Source organism: Hipposideros armiger, unplaced genomic scaffold (genome assembly GCF_001890085.2).
Source record: "Hipposideros armiger isolate ML-2016 unplaced genomic scaffold, ASM189008v1 scaffold_305, whole genome shotgun sequence".
In the NCBI taxonomy this organism is placed as follows: domain Eukaryota; kingdom Metazoa; phylum Chordata; class Mammalia; order Chiroptera; family Hipposideridae; genus Hipposideros; species Hipposideros armiger.
The window spans coordinates 1,069,641-1,094,304 of NW_017731655.1; the positions used below are offsets into that span (position 1 = coordinate 1,069,641).

General features: G+C 35.6%; 1 protein-coding gene across 2 annotated transcripts in view; it reads left to right on the top strand.

Moving 5' to 3' along the window:
* Positions 1 to 24,664, top strand: part of AGMO (alkylglycerol monooxygenase) — a 329,212-nt gene that overhangs the window by 155,987 nt on the left and 148,561 nt on the right. For both annotated transcript variants that reach the window (XM_019659889.1, XM_019659890.1), the window contains exons 6-11: positions 1,034 to 1,100; positions 3,241 to 3,306; positions 3,400 to 3,479; positions 6,895 to 7,029; positions 8,522 to 8,638; positions 22,618 to 22,700. In XM_019659889.1, the coding sequence (XP_019515434.1) occupies positions 1,034 to 1,100; positions 3,241 to 3,306; positions 3,400 to 3,479; positions 6,895 to 7,029; positions 8,522 to 8,638; positions 22,618 to 22,700 (548 nt within the window). The remainder of the gene's footprint in view (positions 1 to 1,033; positions 1,101 to 3,240; positions 3,307 to 3,399; positions 3,480 to 6,894; positions 7,030 to 8,521; positions 8,639 to 22,617; positions 22,701 to 24,664) is intronic.

A 24,664-nucleotide genomic window follows, 5' to 3' on the forward strand; every position in this document is an offset into this window, starting at 1 on the left:
TAACACTAGAGGTGAGAAATTTCTTAAAATATAACAATGTATTGAGCTGGTCATTGGTGGGCTCTAATCTATTGATACGGTGATTAAAGAAAAGTCAAATATTCTGTGATCTACCATGGTCAACGGAAGAAAGAATAATGTAATCGAGATTAAAAGGATTCCCATATTACCCAATATTAATTATATAACTTACCAACTGTCTTACACATGGGCTACATTTCTTGTGTATGACACGTACTTGATTTCTACACTCCTTAGAATTTCCATACTCTGGAATAGGAGATTCTTACTGAGAAATATTGAGGGAGAACATTATAGAGTTATAGACCAGGTTTTGATGGATCTATGATTGTATAAAAAGCCCCATTTGACTTTGATTTGTGCCTCTAGAATGTACTGGTAGATGGTGTGTCTACAGGTCGGAGATCAGTTAAGATTCTATTTGAATAAGCATGATCACCCTAATGCAACAAATAACAGCTACAATGGCAAGTTGTTGATAATGTGACTGATTATTGGGTGAAACCAAACCCAGAAAATGAATAGAATATTGTGTTTTTCCCCCCCTATTTATGCTCTGCCTATATAAATCATCAAAGACATAGTTGAAAGGTGGAAAATAAAATAAGGGAAGTATGCCTTGGCAATAGCACCATTTTACAGTACCATTTTGCATTCTCAGAACAGTATTATTTAGAGATTGTTATTGTTTCTGTTTTAAAGATGACAAAATAGAGTTATAAATAGCTTGTTATTTTCTCAAGATCACATATTAATAAATGGAGGGTCCAGGAACCAAACTGAGGCAGCCTAGCTCTTAACCTCACAGTAGACTCTCATAATAGAGTCATGAGCTTATTTTTGTCTTTATATGAACACCAGGTGATAAAGAAATTTTTCTGACTCTGATGCCCACCCTGGAACATAGAATGTCTATTAACCCATGTACGGTTTTAATGTGAGTATGTATATATTACATATACATTTAATAATACCTGTGTGTATTAATAAATATTCCTTTTGTTTTAAACAGGTCGTTGATAACCTTGGACCTTTGGAACTGATTCTTAATACACCCAGCCATCATAGAGTTCATCATGGTAAAGAAATTTGATTTCTTCTTTCTTTTTTCATTTATTTAACAATGATATTATTATTCTGCATCATTTCATCACAGCTTCCTAACAGAGTCAGCACCCACTGTGCAAATAGGCATTGTTTCTTTCTTTGAATCAGGACAAGCTTTATGTCCAAAGCAAGAACATGCAACAACAAAAAAACAGCAACAACATTTTATATCTGGCTTTTAGATTTTCTGTTTTGCCTAAAACTTCTCAGTTGTAGTGGGAAAATGACTTAAACTGCTGAGTGGATATACACTTTATATCTTGAAGGTCATTCCTTGATCTGGTGCTGATGGTCATTTCTATCAAGCACCAGAGTGCCTGGTCTCGAAAACTGTGGGGATTTGAGGAAAGCCTAATAAGCAACACTTCACTTTTCTGCTTAAAATATGTGCACAATCCTGACATAGGCTACATTTGCCTGACAAAGAGGAAACCCCATGTGGCTAGTGCCTAAGGCTTAAAGACACTGGCTTAGGTTTAAGGAAGAACAGAAACGTTTACATTTGTGAACCAAAAGACCTGGACAAGAATGTGCATATCAGCCTTATTGGTAATAGAAAAAAAGAGATAGGATTCCCATGCTAATCTGCAGTAAAACAGATAAAGCATAGACTATTCTATTCATGTATGTATCCCAATGGCAATGCCCAAACTATTACAGCATGCAATAGCTTGTGTAAACCCCGGTTGAGAGAAGGGAGCTGATACTAAAAGAATAAATACTACTGTTCTGTTTTGTATTAGTTTCGAGAAATCAGGCAGCACTGGAGCCCTGCAGCCTGCCTTCCCAAGGGCGCGGGCCCCTTTTCCCATGGCAGGGAGCAGAGCAGAAGCGTGAGCTCCCCAGGAGGAGAAGAGGATGGGGTCAGGCTGCACATGTTCTGTTTCCTCTTCCAAATTCAACAGCCATTCCCCCACCCCGAGGGAATCATTAGTGAAGTGGTAGAGAGGCCAAGAATGTTATACTCTTGGGGTTCCCTCCATATAAAAGGAAATATAAGGAGTGGAGAAGAACAAGTCCACAATGAAGAACAAATAGTTGCTGGTTTCCCGTTTGACTTCATAGCGCCTTCCCACGCATATTGCTTTATATCAGGGTTTCTCAGCCTCAGCGCTATTAACATTTTAATACTGATTTTAAAAAGACCAGACAGCTCTTTGTTAGGGAGTAGGGGGGGACCATAGGATGTTGGTCTCTACATACTAGATGTCAGTATTATCCTCTCCCAATTGTGACTGTGGACATTGTGTGTGTGTCGTCCGCCCCTCCCCTTCCAACTGAGAGCCACTGTTTACCCCACCAATGGCCATGGGCTGTGCATCTGTGGAGCCAGCCCCACTCTCCCCTTTTACTGCAGGGGCTTGGTCCTTGTGTCTTCACTTTCAAATGTACATTTGCATGTTGGGAAGGTGTATATGGAGACAGTTGAGTTTGTTGGGGTGGTGATTTGGTGGGTTAATATCCTTTATTCTTTGATTTATAATCATTGAATACAGTTGTATCTTTTATTATTATTGAAGAAACTATGCCATTATTAAAAATTAAATTATAACTTGAATCCTTTGGAACACAACAAATATCATATATGTTGTAAGTTAATAAAAAAAAAACTAGGTTAATTTGATTTTCACTTATGTATTTTATTATTTAAAAAAATAGTAATGGCTCACTTTAAGTAGTAAATTTTCTTCCTGAAAAAGATGCAGAGAAAAAGGATAGACATAACAACTCACTTAAAAATTAGAAAAGAAAACAAAAGACAAATACAAACTACATATATTATTTATTTTCTAGAGTCTTTTTTTCTGTACCATTTAATTTTTAATTATTATTTTTTTATTTTTAACAAACTGGAAAATTGTGAGCACATTTTTATTATGAAATAATTCTTAATATATGTAGTTTTAAGGAGATATGCTCTTTTTAGTAAAATTAACTGAAAAATAAATTAAAATTCACTTTACTAGCAAATAAAGGCTAGTGTTGTCAGTGAAAAGACATTACTAGGAAAATCATCTGTAACCCAAGTCTTAATTTTGTGAATGGGTTCTAGAATACAAGACGAGATATTCCAAAAAAGCATAACTTCATTCTTTTTTTTTTTTTTTATAGGCAGAAACCGTTATTGCATAGACAAAAATTATGGCGGCACTCTTATTATATGGGATAAAATTTTTGGTAAGTAAAAAGTACCAGAATTAAAAAATAAAAATAATTAGCTTCTTAATTCACAGAAAACCAAAGATGATATCCTTAATGTTTATCTTCCAGGGACATTTGAGGCAGAGAATGAAAAAGTTGTATATGGTCTGACGCATCCCATTAATACATTTGAGCCATTCAAGGTGCAGGTAATGTACTTTGTTTCATTCTTTCTGAAGTTATTACATGCTATCATAAACTCATATTTGAAAGAAAAATCAGCTTTGAAAGATGGTAGTATATTACACTCCCCTGAAAAGCAATTTTTTTTTAACTGTAAAAGAGTTTGAAAATAACTCTGGCACTCAAAGACTTGAATCAAATTGGGCAAAATACATTGAAAAACAATTTATAAGAATTTTAAAATATGCCTTCTACCTAGAGTAAAAAAAAAAGTGGCTCTTTAGCAAACATATTCTTTCTCAGAATAGACCTGAAATATATTCATGCGTTCAGAAAGAGCGGTAGTAAAATGTATAATTAAGGCTGATCCCACAGTAAGAAAAATATTTGCTCCAAGTCTGTAGGACTCTGGTTAGAAATTCACCATGAGGCCTTTGCCCTACTCTTCTTGGACCTAAATGTCAGGAGCTATTATGGGTTGGTTAGGTCTGTGCATTACCTCACCTGCTAAGACTTGTTGCGCTGGACCAGTTTTCTGTTAAGACATGTGGTGTTGGTTGTTCACTGGTCTCACTGGTTGGCACTAGAGAAATGAGGAATGTCTGTGAAGCTCCGATCCGTCAGCAGCATACCACCACAAACACTCCTGGGGTTCGGTACTAGTAAATGAGAAAAAGATAAGAATGCTTGAAACACGAAAGGGGTCAGTCAATGACAGCTTTGTCCTCGGGACTGGGTTTACAGCGTTCAGTGAGGGAGGAAATTACACGTTCATGTTGGGTCTGATTTTCAAACTGACTTCTTCCAACTTTTAAGCAAGTTAAACTAACAAAATAAATGGACATTTATTGAGCTTTTAGTATGTTCAGGGCATTGCGAACAGCTCTGCACAAATGTTTAATGTAACCGTTACTAAAACCTTATGAGGTAGTGGTTGTTTTTAGCCCCATTTTTTTTTTTTGGTAGATTAAACTAAGTTTTCCAGGACTTAAATAATTCACCCAACTACATAGAGCTTGTCAAATGCAAACTTAACTGAGGTGGGTTGCAGGCCAAGCCCAAAACTTGTTTAACTCTATTTAACCTCTACACTGTGTTACCTCTTTACAGAAAAGGTCATCACAAATTGCCTTAATTTTTCAAGTGAAAGGCATTTTTATCTCATACTTCAAAACAGAAAAATTGATGATATTCTTTTTTCTCTACTATAGGGCATGCCATATTTTTCTCTCTTTTTGTCTCTGTCTCCCTCCTCTCTCTCTCTCTCTCTCTCTCTCTCTCAGTCCCTCCCTCCTTCCCTCCCTCCCTCCTTCTCCTTATCTCAGGCATTATTAAGAACACATTTCTCAAGAGAATACTAAAGATATATTTCAGGGCACTTTCTTAATAATAAGCTTTATAGAATTGAAACCAATTTAGAAATAATACATTGGTGTAGTCCTGTCTCTTTCATGTGGAGATTTAAAAGGAAATAGACCACTTGGTCTCTGTCCTCTATGAAAGAGCCTTTCACACTTAATATGCCTATGAATCGTGGGAGGATCTTATTATAGTGTGGATTCTGTTCAGTAAGTCTCAGGTCTGTCCAAGATTCTGTGTTTCTAACAAGCTCCCAGGTGATGTACCTGGCTGAACCTTGAAATAGAAAGGCTTTGGAAGCATATACTCTTGCTGAGAAAAAGCAGTTCATGTCGAGACAGAATAAGAGATTGAACTATACAACACGAGCTACACAAATAGTTGGATGAAGGGGATTTGGAGAGAGACAATATTCAGAGAATCACAAGTATTTATGAGGTGTTGCTGAATCTGTGTCAGGTTCGAATCTCCAAGCATCTACCCCTCGCACAAACTTTCCTTTTAGTGTAGTGATTGTCACAACTGTATCTAAGGTTTAGTCTCCTGCATGCTCACTCATCAGAAATGTCAAATTAGCAAGTTGTGATAATTAGTGGTTCCTGAACCTATAAAAACATATACTTACTTTTACTTATATTCCTTTATATTCAGCTAAATTTCTCACCTTTCCCTCAGAGGCATCAAAAGCAACTTAGGATGGCCTCCACTAGATGGATTTTTTTTTCCTTATTATTCAGCATAAACTATTCACTTTGCTCCCCTTTGGGGTCCAGGGGTTTCAGGGCATTGAATAACAAATAAGGGAGAAAGTATTTCTTATTTTAAAATGTTACCATGTATGTCTCATGGCTTGTGTCTGGTATGATAACAATAAAATTGTAACTCAGTTTTCAAAAATAACACAACAGATTAGTATATTAACATGCATTATAATTTTAATTACATTATTAACTAAACACATTATCATTACTAAACATATTATTACTAAACACATTAATTTTCTGTATTATTGTTATTGCAAAGCCCCGGGGTAAGTTTCCATCTAACATTTCCTTTTTCCTCAAAATCTGCCCCACTAAATCCTACATGGTTCCTTAATTGCTTAAGATTCCTTATTGCAACAGTTTAGACAATTAAAAAAAACACACACATTTTCATAATCCTAGCAGTTTAAATTCTTTAAGAGACAGTGAAAATGTCTGTGAGACCACAAATTCTAATGGAGCCAACATTTCTTTCTACAGTAATTTATTATTACACTTATAACAGAACTCATCTCTAGAGTTGATAAGTGATGTTCGAACTCAAGGATTATTTTTAATCCTATGATGTATTATGACGAGAAGTACAGCATTTATAGTTAGTTATCCTAACAGCTAATATTTATTGGGTACTTATTATGTATGGGCATACTTGTAACTTCTATACTTGTCAAATATGTGTTATAGTAAAAATGTGGATTCCTGTTATGAGCTTGAAGGCAAACTTTTGACTCAGCAAACTTTTCCTTTTCTTATGACAGAATATAGTCTATGTAACACTCAAAAGTTGACTATCAGAAATCGCTTTGACATTTTTCCTTGATATAACATGTTTGTCTATAACTCAATACAGTAAATACAGGATTATTTTAAAAATATGTGACATGTATACAATGTTTGTATGTTTCCATGTTAAACCTAATATCCATTTAGCAAGACTTTAGAAAGATGTCATTAGATATGGGTATTGAATACACAGGCTGCTAGTTAGTTCCGTTGGAAACAAAACAAAGGCTCTCAACTCATTTTTTCTACTTTGCTGAGTTTCTAAACAATTGACCTATAAGTGATAATTTTGTGGAGCTTCAGAAATATTATAAGAACACATTTAATTTTAAAGGCATGCAGGATGCATGGAATGAATTACAGTTGCAATTCAATTGCATATTAATTAACATTAATCAAATATACCTGACCTATATGTTAAAGAAATTATGTAAATTACGCTAAACAATAAAACAAAATATGTGAGTGATTGTATTTAACCTTTTTGTTAAGAAACTTCCTTATTTAAAAAAAGAATATATTTTTATTTTTCCAGTTCCATCATTTGGTTTACATGTGGACTACATTCTGGGCCACACCTGGATTCTTCAATAAGTTTTCTGTTATATGTAAAGGACCAGGATGGGGTCCAGGTAAACCAAGACTTGGGCTGAGTGAAGAAATCCCAGAGGTCAGTAGAATCCATTGGTTTGATCATGGTGAAGATGAGTTTCCTATTGTCAAGTCTACATCTTACCTATATGTATGCTGACTTCATGCAAATCTGGGGGAAAAAAAAAATATTCCCTTAGGCAAATTCAGCCTTGTGGTGCATAACTTATTGAGTGGACACCACCTAGGGGCCAAGAAGAGGGGTGCCTTCTCCCAGGCAGACACTGCCTCTTACCAGAGAGAATGGTTTATGTGACAGCAGCAGAAGCTGTTTTTCAGATCCACCCAAACTCACAACCAGGAGTCTTTGTGTAGTGTAGAGACTCGTGTGGCTCAGTCACCGAATCCTAACACACTACAGATGGAGGAGCCTTAAAGCTGATTCAGTCCAGCCTTTATTTTGTTCATGAAACAAAATAAATGGAATGTCTCAAGTCACATCAGGATGATGTAGTTACTGGACTAAACCATAACTCTATTAATTCTATCAGTATTGTAGTAGCATTAAATACAGAAATCCCATTTAAAAACAGAAATGAGCCTGGTAGAGATTTAAAGCACTGGAAACCAAATGAAAAATTCAGTTTCATTCTCAAGTTCCTCTTATAGACAGGGAAAAGGAATTTTTTTCCAATCATTCAGGATTTATATTGTAATTCTTTATCAAAATAACTGTCAATAGTAATATAGAAACAAGAGAAATAGTAAACTGCTGTTGATTTCAAAGATAACTATGAGTATAAAAATTACCCACTATTTCAAAGGAATAAAATTGTATGTTTTATTTGGGTATTGTTATTATTTTCAAAAAATCCTGATCTCAATGAAGATGTTTTCTCACCTAGTTACAAAAGCTGCTGTAAAAATATTTCCCCAATACTTTTGGTTATGCTCAAAATCAGTTATGTAGTAATGTGCTAACTTGACAAAGATGAAAATATTTTGTTTATTTCAGCTCTAAAAAGTGTAGTTAACTGTGGTCTATTTATTGTTTTTCTTTTTTTCAATAGATAACCTAAAGTGAATGTGTTAAAGTCGTATTATTGCTTAATCTCCATTAAAAAATAGAATTGTAGTGTTTCCAGGAAATTCTGTAGTTTGGAAAAGCTTTGTCCAATACAACATTTCCCTTTGAGGCACAATTACTGACATGACCCAAAGTCACCTTCCATTTTCTCTTTTGCTATTCTTTCATGTTTAACCACGGACATATTTTGTATTCATATTTTCTTTTGGTTATGTTTACCATCAGTACATATTGCTGAATCAGTTTTTACATTGCTCTACATAAGGCAGACTAAATCAGAATTATAATACTTCCGAAATGAAAAGCAAGTCTCCTTTTACATTTTTTCTACCCAAAAAAATGAATGTTAGAATCATACTGGAAAAATAAATAGCAAAACCTTTCATTTCATTTTACAATATCTCTTCTTTACTAGTGTGGATTTCAACGAGAGGAATAAGCAAAGGAACAATATAAAGGAAAGGCTTCTTTCTTGTCTTCATAGGTAACGGGGAAAGAAGTTCCCTTCTCATCACCGGCGTCTCAACTCTTAAGGATATACACAGTTGCACAGTTTGCTTTGATGCTGGCATTTTATGAAGATACCTTTGCAGACAAAGCTGTAAGTGCTGTCCATTTTAAATAGTGTGAAAAATCATCTGTCATTTTGTTTGACAAAATATCTCAAATGTAAATAGGCCAATTAATTCTTCTAGACTACTGAATATATATTAATTACATCCAAGTGTTTCAGTATAGAATGTCCATCAAATGGTATACTATTGATCTAAATGATTAATAGGAAATAGTTTGCCACAAATAAATCTTCAACAAGCACAACAAAAGTACTCCAGAAGTTAAAATTAAATGTGTTTAGGAAAGCATACTTTATATTAATTTCAACATGCTTACCTTCAGTTAGAAAATACGCTGATACCCTGACACTAGAAAGTTTTCAATGTAGTGTTTATTTCATTTGTTTTGTTCTTTCTAAACATTCCAAATATTCAGTTTGTCTTATTCAAACATAAGAGCACTGGACCAGGGTTTAGAATCTGGATTCTAATTCAGGCATTACCATCTGAGGAGTTATTTTTTTTGGCCACATAGGAATACTCTCACTGCCTACATTTTGGACAAAAACAAAAATTGCATAATGTATGTCAAAATGTACTGTAAATTGTAAAAAAGATAAAAACAGGTATTTTTAAATACTTGTTTTGTTTTCTAGATGTATTTTCATTATGTTCTTCTAAAAAATTTTATAGCTGTTCAAAAAGGTACATAAATTATAGTAAGGTAACTAATTTATACTACATAAATTATAGTTGTTGAAATTGGAAATAGAGTCACAGAAGAGTCAGAAAAAAAACAGTATCTTTGACTTTGTTACCAAGAAAATATGTACCTCATGAAATAACCTCACGATATCAGGAGTTTTGAGGGCTCACATGGTAGCTGTTTGAATAATGATTATGCTTTAAAGAAATAGGGGGACAAGGGTTTCTGTTTCCATCAAAATTGTGGTTTAGATATACCTATTTCTTTTTAAGGTATACAAAACACCTAGAATTGCTGGATAAAATAAACTTTTAAAAGCCTCTTTAAATGGGCCGACCAAGTGGCATGTTGTTTAAGAGCTGGCTTGGGACACCAGCTCTGAGCAGCAGGGCCTCGGTTCAGATCCCACATGAGGGCCAGTGACACTGCCCTCTACAGCTAAGTTGGTGAACAACAGCTCGACTTGGAGCTGGGCTGCTGTGAGTCACCAGCGATGGCATAGCCTGCAGCCCCTGCTGCAGTGGGCTGCCATAAGCTACTGTGGGTGGCCTGGCAGCCAACGTGAGTGACCGGCAGCTGGTGTGAGCTGCTAAGAGCTGCTATGAGCGGCCGTCCAGAGGCGGGCAACTGACCTGCCTCACCCAGGAAGAGCACAATGGTAGTACCAACATGGGCCAGTAAAGCAACGTCCTCCACAACTAGACTGAAGAACAAAAGGACAGCAACTTGTCTGTTCCCTTTCCCTGATTCCCCAGTGCTGTTCCCCTCCCCCAATTCCCCAATAAAATCTTTAAAAAAAACCCAAACAAAACCTCTTTAAATGCATTGCATAGAAGAGCTGACATACATTTGAGGCACTCCTTAGAGGCTAAAAATGTTGAGAGACTATGAATCCAACCAAGAAACAATGCTAATCCTGACAGCTGTCCCAGAGCATCGAATAATCTCTGTGAGACCTTAAGGGACCAGACAAAGACAAGAAGGTTGCATAGGTGGGAAGTTAGACAAAGAACGTCAAATAAAACAACTGAAACCAAAGAGAAAAACTTTCCTTTTAGGGATGGGGTTGGAATGAAAAGACAAAAACATGGAAAGGAAACTTGTTTATATTGGACGTGGCTTTGAGGTGACAGAATAAAAAGTCTTCCCTGAGAATTTTTAACCACAAACCAGCCCTCACTCAGATATGGATCCAGGATTCATATTAACCATTGATTTTTATGCCTATAAAATATAGTTTAAAGTGATCTCAGATTAGGTATCATGTATTTAAAAGACCCATGTTCAGGGCCGGCCGAGTGGCGCGATGGTTAAGAACTGGCTTGGGACGCCAGAAGGGCCCCGGTTCGGATCCCACATAGGAGGGCCAGTGACACTGCCCTCTACAGCTAAGATGCTGAACAGCAGCTCAACCTGGAGCTGGGCTGCCGTGAGTCGCCGGCGACGGCGTGGGCTGCAGTCCCTGTGGCAGTGGCTTGCGCTACCGTGTGTGGCCAGCAGCCAGCGTGAGCGGCCAGCAGCCGCAGTGAGCGGCCGTCCAGAAGCCGGCGACTGATCTGCCTCGCCAGAGAAGAGCGCAATGATGGTGCCAACTTGGGCCAGTGAGGCAACATACTCCACAACTAGATTGAAGAACAAAACAACAGCAACTTGTCTGTTCCCCTTCCCCCAATTCCCCAGCACTGTTCCCATTCCCCCAATTCCCCCAATAAAAAAAAAAAATCTTTAAAAAAAAAAATAAATAAAATAAAAAATAAAAGACCCATGTTCAAATCATGCTTAGAGCAATTCCTTAAATCAAGTCTCAGCTTATTCCCATAGGTAAAGTTTCAGTGACTATGAACTCAGAGATAAAAAGCACAGAAACACACCAGGAAAAAAGTCAACATGACAAAGCATTAGCAGAAACAAACAAACAAAAAAAACACAACAGAATTAAACCCTCAAAAAAACCCAGATTTTGGAAATTTATTAAAACATAAATTAAAATAAATTTAATATGTTTGAAGAAATTAAAAATTATGAAAAAATCAAGAAACAAGACAGTATAAAAAATGATGAGGCACATTTACAAGTAATCAAATTAAACTTGTAGAACACAAAAATATAATGGACATGAGGAAGTCAATAACTTAAATAACAGTTTAAAGACAAATGAAGAGAGTATTGGTGCATTAAAAGACAGAGCCAAAAAATTATCCATTATACAGAGCTAAAAGATAATGAGATTAAAAAATGATGGAAGCTATCTTTAGACATGAAAATACTATGAAAAATTACAAAAACTAAAAAAAGAGAGCTACCAGAATCCAGTTAAAATATAAATGAATATAAATATGATCAGTGGGCAGTGAATTCAGGCACGATAAATTACATTTCTGAAAGAATAAGTTTGTGCTATTGACATGCATCAGTCAATCCATGAAAACCTCATAATTGATAGAAATTAGTAAATAATATGTACAGACAAGTGAGTCTACTAGAGGGTTATTTTTAATATATAAACTATGATGTTAAGAAAGAAGTGTACTTGGAGTACACTGGGAGTGTAGTTTGGAGTAGGTTACTGTATATATTGTACAGGACTTTTTGGTTGTATGTGGTAGAAATTCAACCCAGAGTGAATTTATTAACTCATATAACTGAAGAGGCTGGAATTTTTCTTCTTCTGGTAGTGCTGGATCCAATGAGTTAAATAATGTCATCAGGAATCTTGTCATTCTTTCTTGCAGCTCTGCTTTTCTCAAAGTGCAGATTCTCCCACAGACTCTCAGCCTTCATTGTAGCAGGGAGGTTACTAGTAGCTCTACCTTTAAATACTGACACACCCAAAACTCCCAAAATCAGTGTTTTCAATTGGCATCTGATGTTAAGGCTTGGTTCATCTGGATATCACTGAACCGAGCAGTGTGATCAAGCCTGGATCACATACCATTCAGTCTTCATGGGAAGACAAGGTCAGCTCCCCAGGATCCTCATGGCCTGAGAGGAGGGATAGGATAGTTTCAAAGAAAAATTGAGATCATAGTATATAGAAAAAGGGAAATAGACTTAAGTAGGCAAAAATAAAAAATGTTAGATCTCTATAAATTATTGTAACTCATAAATATGTGATTTGAACTTATTAAAAAATTATTTAAACACTTATTATAAAAGGCATAGTAACATATAAACCTTACCACAGGATACCAGAAATGTCTTAAGAATACTGTGGTAGGATATATACTGGCTTACTGTTTTCTCATTCATATATATGTGCTACAACTAATGAAACAAAGTCCACATTGTAGCATCATCATTTTTCTTTAGCTTCCAAAGAGACAAAATTTGAATCCAAGAGTTTATTTCAGCAACAAAGCTATCTTAAAAGCAGCATGAACTACCTCTCTCTTAGCAGTGCACATGTAAATATCAAACTACCATAATGGTTAGACCTATTAATTGTTTAACCTCAGGCCTCATAATCATCTCTTCAAGCATTACATAATTAACCCATAACCAATTACTTTGTTAAACTACTTCATCTTAATTTGTTCACCTGAATTATGACAAAATAGGCATGTGTTAATAGAGTTCAGGTAGTTGAATTAGACCAGAAGCAAAGCTTGATCATCTGTATGTAAATATCTAACTCTCAGTATACTGATCAATGTTGACTACAGTTTGCATTATTGAATTTTTTTAGTTGTACCACATAAAATCCCAAAATAAATCATACTAATTGATAAAAAAAGAAAAGTGGAAATGTATCCATTTTTATTTTGAAACAGAGATCCTTAACCTTAAGTTCACCAAGAGATTTGAATATCTAGGCATGTGTGGGTGCATGCTGGGTAAAAATGTAGCCAGACACAATGTATATTAAAAGATGTAACTTATAGCATGGTTTTCTCAAGATTTTTCTATACCCATAAAAAGTATATGAGAAACTCATGTAGATATATTGACAAAGAGAAATACCAAGTGTTGAAACCTTTTTCAAACTGAAGTTAGAGTTGGAGACAGCTTCATTCCTGACACAAATTAATTTTGAAAAGGTGCATTTGCTTATTTCCCACACATGTTTTTCTTTGCTAAAAACATGCTGTGCAACTAGAAAAAAGATTACTTATTTGCAAAACTGTATAGTGCCTTTCTAGTCTCAGGGATGTTTGAAAGCATATGAAGACATTAAAATCCAACAGCAATATTTTTTTTCCAGATTCACTGTAGCCAATAATCACACAGAAAAGTTGTGGCTGACTTGTAATTGGGGACCCCGCTGTGGTCCCACAGCCCTTTCTGTTTATGCATATACCAGAGTAGATAAATACTTACTTGTTTTATGTGTGCAAGTTTTGTATAAATAACGTAAGGAGTCAGAAAAGCAATTTGATGGCCACCACAAAGGTGTAAAAGGCACATTCCTTTCTTTCTGAAACTTGCAATGCATACATTTAAATATATAATGTTTGGTTTAGTGATATGACCCACAGACTTCTATGTTGATTTTGGTTTAGTAATGCTTGGGAAATCAATTCCTTAGCTGCCAGGGTTCACTTCATGGGGTGATATCATGAATACGCATTTGAAATGAAAATATGGACGCACTAGTATGTTTCCAAAGTAAAAGTGTAAAGGCAAGGCTATCCTTTTAAATAAAGACACACTTGAAACAGTTAGAGTATTTAACAGCCTTATCATAGAATGTGTAATAAAGTTACTGCAGATAGGTTTTAACGCAGATTATTTGATGATATATTTCAAGTTAATGAGGCATCTGAGAAGATCCAATATAAATTTGGAAACAGATTTTTGTAGTTTTCAACTCTCCTGGATGTTGATGTCTGTAAAACATTATGGGCACTGCAATTTTGTAAGTAATGTTTTCGTGTTGGCATGTTTTAACAGACTCCTTGAAAAAAAATCAGTCCATTTAATTGTACTCGTATAACAGACAGTGACACTTCCACAAACTTGATCTAGCTTAGGCCCTACATGAAACCTCTCAAATCAATATCCAGTGTATACTCATGGAGTTTTCTTCCAGTGCAGCCCTTTGGGATTTCATTTAATTTCCTAAAGTTTTTAGGTGGTAACCAAAGTAACGTGAATAAAAGAAATGTGAACGAAAATGAGCATCAATTATAGCATAAAGCGGGCCGGCCGAGTGGTGTGATGGTTAAAAACTCGCTTGGGATGCCAGAGGGCCCCGGTTCGGATCCTACATATGAGGGCCAGTGACACTGCCCTCTGCAGCTAAGATGCTGAACAACAGCTCAACCTGGAGCTGGGCTGCCATGAGTCGCCGGCGACAGCGTAGGCTGCAGTCCCTGTGGCAGTGGGTTGCCATGGGCTACTGTATGTAGCCAGCAGCCAGCGTGAGCGGCCAGCAGCTGCCATGAGCGGCCGTCCAGAAGCCAGCGACTGATCTGCCTTGCCAGAGAAGAGCGCAATGATGGTGCCAACTTGGGCCAGTGAAGCAACGTCCTCCACAACTAGACTAAAGAACAAGATGACAGCAACTTGTCTGTTCCCCTTCCCCCAATTCCCCAGCACTGTTCCCATTCCCCCAATTCCCCCAATAAAAATCTTAAAAAAAAAAAAAAATTATAGCATAAAGCCATGAAATAAATGTGTAATAAAGGATACTAGCAACAGCTACCTGACTAATAAGCATATAGTCTAGGGACTTAGAAAAATGATAATAATTTCATTATCCAATGAACAATATAACTTTGTCCACTGAATGGAAATATAACAAAGTGGGAAACTGTACATTCAAAATGTCATTTACTTGAAATAATGAACTATTAACTGTGAAATTAAATATCTTCACACTATTAGTACTGTCTCAAAATTTGGTCAGTATTAGGAAGCTCCTTTAAAAGTTATCATATAGGCCAGCTGATTGGCTCTGTTGGTTAAGAGCTCGCTCAAGAGTTTGAGCTCTGAGCAACAGCGGTTCGATTCCCGGCCTGAGCTGAGCAGCTGCTGAGCTGCCAACCGGTGGCAGGATGACTCAGCTTATAAAAACAAACAAACAAACAAAACAAAAAAAATTAAAAAAAATAAAAGTTATCATATAATAAACAACTATAAACTGCTTATAATTTGAATTATGATCTCATTTTGATGTATTAAAAATATGTAAAAATTAGACATTTGATTCAGCTTTGGAAATTCCAAAGCTAAATGCACATTTCTTGGAAATCACCCTTCTTAAAAATAATACTCCTCATGAAAAGGAAATTTGTCTCTCTCAGACTGTCTTTTAACATCTCTTTTTTCTCTTTTGTATTTTGGGAAATAACAGAAGGGTTGATAGCTTATATTTCCACTTCTTTCTTAGTGAAAAAATGCAAGTTTTCTGTCTAAAGTATAGAGAAAGCTGATGTACTCATTTCAGTGAAATCTTGAGGCAAATACTAATAATTCAGCATGACTTCATTAAACCCCCAAAACAGCTCAACTGAACATCCAAGATATATGTCGACATGGGTAGCTTCCAGAAACTGTTGTAGGACCTTTTATTGCTGAGGTTGCTCAGCGACTTAGATGATTAACCAAGACTGAGACAAGGTCCTTCCATATTCTCTACCCAATGCCGGGTGAATGATGAGGTTGTCCAGGCTGGCTGGGGGGAGCATGTGAGAGTACTGGCTTTGCAATCTCTTATCCTTTCTTGGCTTCCAACTGTTTCCTCACATGCATGACCTGAGATGCTGGACTTGATTGGCACCCTCTGCATGTTTCTAGAGTTCTCTCTCTGCAGCTCTCTCCTATTTGGTGCTGTGTCTTCCAAACAATATCTTCCTTGGTTTCTCACAAACCCCATCTCCATCTCCTCAACTCAGGGAGTCTACCAGGTTCCCCTGGGTTCCCTCTGTGCTGCAGCCTAGAAATTTTCTCAAGGTAGTAAGCTGGGACAATAGCAGAGGTCATGGCATTTATATCTCATTTTCCTGGAATCACTGACCTTGGTGGCCTCATGTCCAGTGTCGTGAAAACAGTTGTTTCAGATATATTGTTGGGTTTTTTCTTTTTTTTCAAGTGGGAGTGTAAATCAGCCTTTGTTTCTCTATCTTGTCAGTTACACATTCTTCTTTTTTTTTTTTTAAAGATTTTATTGGGGAATCGGGGGAAGGGGAACAGACAAGTTGCTGTTGTTTTGTTCTTCAGTCTAGTTGTGGAGGACGTCGCTTCACTGGCCCAAGCTGGCACCATCATTGCGNAAGTTGCTGTTGTTTTGTTCTTCAGTCTAGTTGTGGAGGACGTCGCTTCACTGGCCCAAGCTGGCACCATCATTGCGCTCTTCCCGGGCGAGGCAGATCAGTCACCGGCTTCTGGACGGCCGCTCACAGCAGCTGCTGGCCGCTCACGCTGGCTGCTGGCTACACATGGTAGCCCATGGCAACCCACTGCAGCAGGGGACTGCAGCCCATGCCGACGCCGGCGGGACGCCGGCGACCCACGGCAGCCCATCTCCAGGTCGAGCTGTTGTTCAGCATCTTAGCTGTAGAGGGCAGTGTCACTGGCCCTCGTATGTGGGATTCGAACCAGGGCCCTCTGGCATCCCAAGCCAGTTCTTAACCAACGTGCCACTCGGCCGGCCCTACACATTCATTTTTTAATGGAGTGGGAGCATAGTCTAAAATATAATTGTAATAGAACTATTCTTTAAGTATTTATAGTTTTTAAAATACAAATTTTTTGCTATTATTTCTTACAAAAAATTTATAGAAATGCTCTAATTCCATATCAATTCAATGTTTCTGAACTATAGATTCCTTTTACTTTTTAGCCAATTTACTTTCACCTTTGATATATTTACTTTATTGGCTTCTTGCTTGAAATTCTAGAAAATGTTCATTCTATAGTATCCACCGAGGAATTCTGAAATTTTAGAAAAAAGAGTGAAGTCAATATTGACAATTTTTCTTTTAAAAAACAGGATCTCCTTTTAAGCTAAATTCTTGAGGTACTCCACATACAATTACAAATTGCATTATGGTATCACCAGGGGTTCTGTTCTTATGTCTACACGCATGTTGTAATATTGGGAAACATCTTCAAACCTTAGGTTGCACCATGACAAATCCAGCAGCTCAAGGTACCTGGAAGGGGGAGCCCTCAGAATTATAGGGGTGATGAGTCAGCATAGCAAGTGTGCCAGAAACCCACTCTGCTATCTTCACACTGGAGGTTACAAAGTTTAAGTAACAGATGATTTTGACCTCATTTTAAAGATGTTTGGGGAGATGAACATTTTGAATCAAAATAATGACTTTAGTAGTCCTTCTTAGACAAGGTTTAGAGAAACTCCAAAAAATGCATCACCTTGAACAGACTCATAGATATAGAGAACAAACTGAGGTTTCTAGAGGGGAGGGGCGTTGTGGAGCTGGGTGAAATAGGTGAAGGGATTAAGAAATACAAATTGGTAGTTACAAAATAGTCATGGGGATGGAAAGCATAGAATAGAGAATAGAGACAATAATGTTGCAACAACTATGTATAGTGCCATGTGTGTACTAGACTAATAGGGAGGATCACTGCATAAATTATAAAAAAATTCTATGCTGTACATCTGAAACTAATATAAAACAATATTGAATGTTAACTGTAACTGGAAAGAGAATAATTTTTAAAAATGCATCACCTTGTTTTAACAAAATGAAGACATTTTCCCCTACGACATTAGAATAAACTCATTGAAAAAATTATCAAATCATCTTTGACAATGCACAAAGTTTAATAAAAATAATTTTTATATAGAAGCATACTATTATTTTAGGACATAGTACATGGAGCTGATATTTCCCTTTGTGGAATTCATCAGATGGGAAAATATGAAAGGTAATTGTTTTGACTATCAGAGTTTTTCCATGGAAGGGTAAGAGGGTGCTATCCCCATTCAGGAAATAAAACGCTTTCTCCTTTTTATCTGTAAGCAGAGGCAGGACTCCCACAGGTTCACTGATGGTTTAAGCAGTATTGCATCAAACATGTAATTCTAGAGTTCCTATGTAGTTAGTGTCATTTCCTGAGTTTTTGTTTCCCCCCCATCTTCTTAAAGAAAGTTGAGAGGTAGAGTTCTTCAGGCACACATACCTGGACAGGGATTCCTGCACTGAGAAACCTATGGACATCGGGACTACCAAACTGCTTGGGATTTGAAAGATAATTTTAAAGGAGGGAAAAAATTCCTTTGCAAAGTTTTTATGGTTGTGGCCTTCCTCACGTGTGTGTGTGTGTGTGTGTGTGTGTGTGTGTGTTTTCAATCATATGTATGATGCATTCAAAAGTTAATTTAGAATAATTCCACTTAGCACGTTAGGCCAGCAATATTTTCTTGAAATATATACCAGCAATGGATGGTATGAAATAAGAGTAAACTCAATGAAAAGTAAAAAGTTACCTGTTATAAAAAACTAACAAGCTTTATATCATTTCACATATTGTTTATAACATGGGAGGCTAAGTGTTTATAATGGTCAGGGCCTATAAAACTCTCTTGTATTTTTTTTAATCCTTTTTGCTCTAGTGGAGCTGGCCTGTGGTCATATCAGCAGAGATTAAAGAAGTGTGATTTCTATGACAGGAATTTTGTCTTTTCTCATAGTGCCTAGCAAATGCTCAATAAATATTCATGGAATGAATGTGTAGAAATTGGAGTTGATCCATGTGTTATATGCCTTAATTAGCCTATCAAAGGATGCTATAGGGAAAAACTTAGGTGTTCCATAGAAAAATGAACTCGAAATGAAGCATATGTATTATATATTGAATTCCTTCTTATAGGAATCTTAGCTTCCTTTAAACTCAAATGCATTTAAGACAATTCTGTTCTTTAAGTAATTAAGCATATAAATATTAAAGGATTTAGTATTTGACATAATTAACATTTTGAAGCATGTTATATTAATATTAAGCTGTTAATATTAAATTATTAAATATTAAATTATGGAATATTTTATAATTGTAAGGAATTAAAATATTGATATTAAATTTACTATTTAATGTTATAATATTAAAGAATGATTAAGACTATTAATCATTTAAATTATTGATGCTAAGGGTATGAATATGAAAACAGAAATGTAAAATATTCATTCATTTGGTTAGTCATTCAGAAAAATATATCTAGGCACTTGGGATGTAATAGTGAATAAAGAGATAAAAATCCCTCAGGGAGCTTGCATTCTAGCTGGAGAAGTCAGACAACAGGTAGAAATGCACAGACAAGTGTATGGAAGTGATAAATTGTATGGAGAGCAGTACAAGATAATAAGGTTATAGAGAGTTATGGAAAAGTGCTATTTTATATATGACAGACAAGGGGGTGCATTTAAGTAGTTACCTAAATAAAATGGAGGAGTGAGTCATAGGGGTCTCTGGGGAACTGATTCCAACAGAAACAGCAGGAGGTGAAACAGATGCATAAGAAAGATGCTTGTTATGTTCAAGAAAGAGCAAAATTTCCAATAAGGTTTAAGAGTGAAAGACTCGTGGATCAGATTCTAGATTCCAAGGGGATAATATGATCACAGAGGGGATGTTGTGTATAGGTCAGAGTAAGGACTTCACGCTTAATCCTGAGGTTTGAAGCTCCTGGAGTATTTACAACATAAAAGTGATATAACATTTTTTAAAAGGATAACTCTGACTGTATGGTGGAGATGGAAGGCCATGATAGGTGTATATGCAATTTTAGAAGTGGGGATAACAGTTAGAAGGGTCTTTTAATTGTGGTTGAGATTGTGTTGGGGTGGAACAGGATATTATTTGTGCTGTTTGTAACAAATACCTTTATTCTGGATATATTAATATTTCAAAAATAATGCTGACATTTATCTCTGATGTATTAGAAGTAGGCAATGAGAGATAGTCAGGGATAAGTCACAGGTTTTTGGCTCCAGCTATTGAAAAACTCAAGGTGCCAGTCCTAAGATAAAGAAAACTGGGAATGTGTGGTGTGGAGGAGGAAATTAAATACAGGGTTGTAGACAAACTAAGTTTCAGATGTCTATTAACCGAGTAGAAGCATTGACTAGACTAGACAGCTGAATAGCTGCATTGATTTGATATTTCACTCTGACTTCAGTAGCCAGGAAGCAATTTGTGGAAAGAGGGTTTGGTTTTTGTTTTTGTTTGTTAATTGTTGTTGTTGTTATTTTTTTTGTCCAAGGATCATAAATTCCCTAACCAAAACAAAAAATATATTTTGTCCTATCTCTGAATTTCCAGTGATATTTGTAAGAGCTAGTGAACCTTTCATTTGTGTGTGTGTGTTTTTTTAATCTTATTATAATTAGTTACGATGAGCCTAAGCACCATTTGGAAAATTTGTATAGCCTGGACATAACAACAAGAATAATCATCATGCTCATTAATTGACTTCTTACTTTGTGTCAAGCACTCTTCTAAGTACCTCATTATAGTTCTTGCCAAACTTATGTTTTATTTCAAATGTACCAAAAACATAGTGGAGCCTTAGAAATATGCAGAATAATTTGCTCATGTTTATATGGCTGATAGGTTTGTATCATTCAAAACCCCATATTCTTATAGAGCATTTAAAATCATGCTATAGTTTTGGGGCACAACTCATTTCTCCCTTCCGTCTGAAATTTTCCCCTAGAAACTAAAAATGAAGCAATAATGGTGAAAGAAGCATTTTCTTTTTTAAAGACAAAATATTTCCCATAAGCAAACATCAGCCTACTCAAGCACACCTACTTACTTCTACCACCAAGGAAATATTTTTCTAGTATTTTTTGTTTCATGTCCCAAAGCAGTCACTGCTGAATTCCACATTTTCAAATAGCACTCTGCTACTCTCCACTAGAAACATTCTGGCATCCACTGAGCTATCAATCCTATATCTGATACCTAACACTGTCTGTCCCCATGCTCCTAAACACTTTGACATTTTTTATTCAGATTTATGACCCCTCAGCAATATTCTTCTACTAAATGATTGCTTTGGAAGGCTTAAAATCTCTTGGCAATTCTGTGTGCCTTCCCAGGCATATGAGTAGTGAATAGAGACAAGTTAGAAATTCCCATGAGAAATTGGGCTGGTTTCGAAGATGATGTGGCGCTAGGGTGTTGGATCTGAGCCGTAATTGCTTATTGTTTATAACTTTGAACAGATGCAATTTAATTGTAGGTATGCATATAAGTTAGTAATGAGTTGACATGAGCTCTAGTTATTTCAGAAAAAGGAAGAGAGAAAGAAAAGTGTTTGCATAATGTTTTAATCACTATTTTAGCCAACCTGTTGTATTACAATACATTCTGGTATTCTCATAAAGGTGAAATGTAAACACCATCAGTGAGTAGAGAAATTATCTAGAGGCTGTGTATCTAACTCCTTGTTTTTACTGATCCACTTTCAATCTAAAGCAGTATTCATCTGGCCCTAAACATTAGCTCTGTGAACTTCAATTTTGATCTCTGCTTTTGCCCCCTTTAAGTTGCTCATATTATTCTACCATTGTGATGCTTTGGGGTCAGGAAGGTCTATTTTGAATTTCATGGCATCACTTATTTCTGTGTGATGATGGAAAAGTTACTTAATCCTTTGAATCCCAATTTGTTTGTTTGTTTTTTCACATATGAAGCATATAATGAAAAAATGTTGTTGGGACTATAAAAAGAACTAAAGTACATAGCATAGAAGCTATGAAATAGCAGCCTCTCCATAAACATTATTAGTAAATTTTTACATGTAAACAAAATGCATAATTAATTTATAATTAAGACAAAACATGTTGTTTTGTTATAATAGTTCAAAGGTAATCTTTGACATTACATGTAAACATATAGATTTTATCAAATATGAGTGTGAGTGCATGTGCAATCTCCTTCATATACGTGTTTGCACTCAAACACATTCTTCTTAAATATTTTCTGTATTAAAGACAGCTTTGGGTTTGAAACCACAAAGAATTGGTGATATTAGAAATAGCTATTGGAATGTGGCATTTATTCATAAAAATGTAAGCGATTTCTCCATACGTGAGGGCATAGGTACTGCAAATAATTATGAAAGTCAAAACTTTAAAGGAGAATTTTTAGAAAGAACACATTAAGGAAAATATCACTGTGGAATTGTCGAACTCATTCTCCCAGTGCCCAACAAGATAACTAAATGACATTAGGAAAACCAACATGTCCTCTTTTTGAAAATAGCAACCTCTCTGGAACATGTCAGTGACAAATGGTATAGTATAAAATAAAATTAGGGGCTGTTTTTCTTGTCAGCTTTAAATGCTAATGTGCCTTCTGATAACTCACCTGAAGGATCTGTTGGTCTCTGTGTTTGTCTGGCAGGCACTGTCACAGGCCACTCTCTTTCTGAGGGTTTGCGCCATTATCCTGACCTTGACCTCCATTGGATTTCTTCTGGATCAAAGGCAAGATGCAGCATTCTTTCATTTTATGTCATTTTGTAATGTCGTTTTTTTTTTTAATATGTGTGAAACTTTGATATGCACCAAATATTTGTTACTGAAAAAATAAATTGAAACTATAATTTCACACCTTTATTTTAAGTAGCAGTTTATCTGAATTTGTATCAACGGTGCATTTTAAAGCTAAGCCTTTTCAATTAAGTTTAGGTTGTTTGAGTTTATTAAAGGAAACCTATAACTACAGTGATTAATTTGGGAACACATAGACCACAACTCCGAGTATTTAATAAAATATAAACCATATTTGAGTAGCATTCCTTTGCCAATGACTAGTTCATAATATATGCCAGGATGTGTGTATATTTAAAGTTTATATCCTTTACCCTCACATGGCATGTTATTTAAGGAATCATGTTTTAAATATTACCCTGGCCAGAAAATACATTCACTTAAACCATTTTAAATTGTTTTTTTTTTTTTTACAGGAGGCATATAGAAAAATACCTATTCATTATTGCTTAGTATTTATCAGTCATTAATATTAATACCAGTATCAACATTTGTGTAATTAATATGTGACATGGAATATGTTATTAATTCTTACAACACTCTGAGATAATAATTACTGTAAAGCCCAATTTTCAGATTAAGACAGACAGTAAGTGATAGACCAGAACACAAACCCAAGAGATGTGACTCCAGAATTCACATATTATAGGATTTACATATATTGTAACCTTGTGAAAAACTGTAAAAAAGCTCTGTCATTCTTGAAGTCTTATCTTTGTTGTCATGTTATTGTGTTTCAAGTAGGTAACTGGTAACCATTACTTTTAGGAAATTTTAAATACAAAAGTCCAATGAACATACATTTAAGTTATATTGAATATATGTCCCTTTCCCAAGGATAGCTTAATGGATATTCTGGAATAGCCACAGATTATGGAGTTTCATCAAGACCCAGGTCCATATGAACTTTCTGGGAAATGGAACTGTTTATAATATGCCTTCCCTATAAACGTTTGGTAAAGAATGATGCAGCTGGCACATTTCACATAGTCATATGAAAACAATGTGTAGAATTTTTTCCCTCAGTACTTAAAAAATGGCGTTTATTTTATCATTAATTTTGTTTGGCTCTTTAGCCCCACTTTGCTACACTCGAAGTAAAGTACATACTGAGCTATAAAAAGAGAAAATGGAAAAATGAGTCTCAAGTCCACCTGAAATAATTACAAAGATCCAAAGAAGCAGGATCACATAAACATCACATTCTCTTGCTTGCATACACTTAATAGCATTAGCACAGCCAATGGCAATAGTAGAGTTTCATTTTTTTAATAAATATTTTTTTGTTTCCGTGGATACAGATAATAGGCCAAATAAGCAAGCTGTCAATTTTACCACAATAATATTTAATTATTCTTATTGTATATAATTTTTTAAAAGTCTAAACTGCCTCTGGCCTTATTCAGGAACTCATACTGAGAGATAGGTAAGTCATTTAGAGCCAGTGCAGTGAAAGCCAGAAGAGAATACAATGAAGTTTTTAAAGTGCTGAAAGAAAGTTCCTGCCAACCTATAATACTATATCCAGCAAAAATGACGGCGAAGTAAAAACTATTTATACAACCTTCTACAGCAAGCTTAATATTTGATAGTGAAATATTGAAATTTTTCCTTTGAAATTGAGAACAAGTTAGACATGCTTATTGTGCTAAAAATAGTAGAGAAAGGAAAGAGAAAGAAATAAAAGGCGTAAGGATTTGAAAGAAATTAATAAATTCATTAGAAATTTAAGTTATATTAATTAATTTAATAAATATAACTAATGGATTAATTAGGAAACCCAAGGGCTCTACAGGAGAATTATTCAAATTAGTAGATGAATTTAGAAAAAATTTTAGAGACGTGATCATGAACTACATTTTGGTCTACCAGCAAACACAACAATACAGTCATGGGCC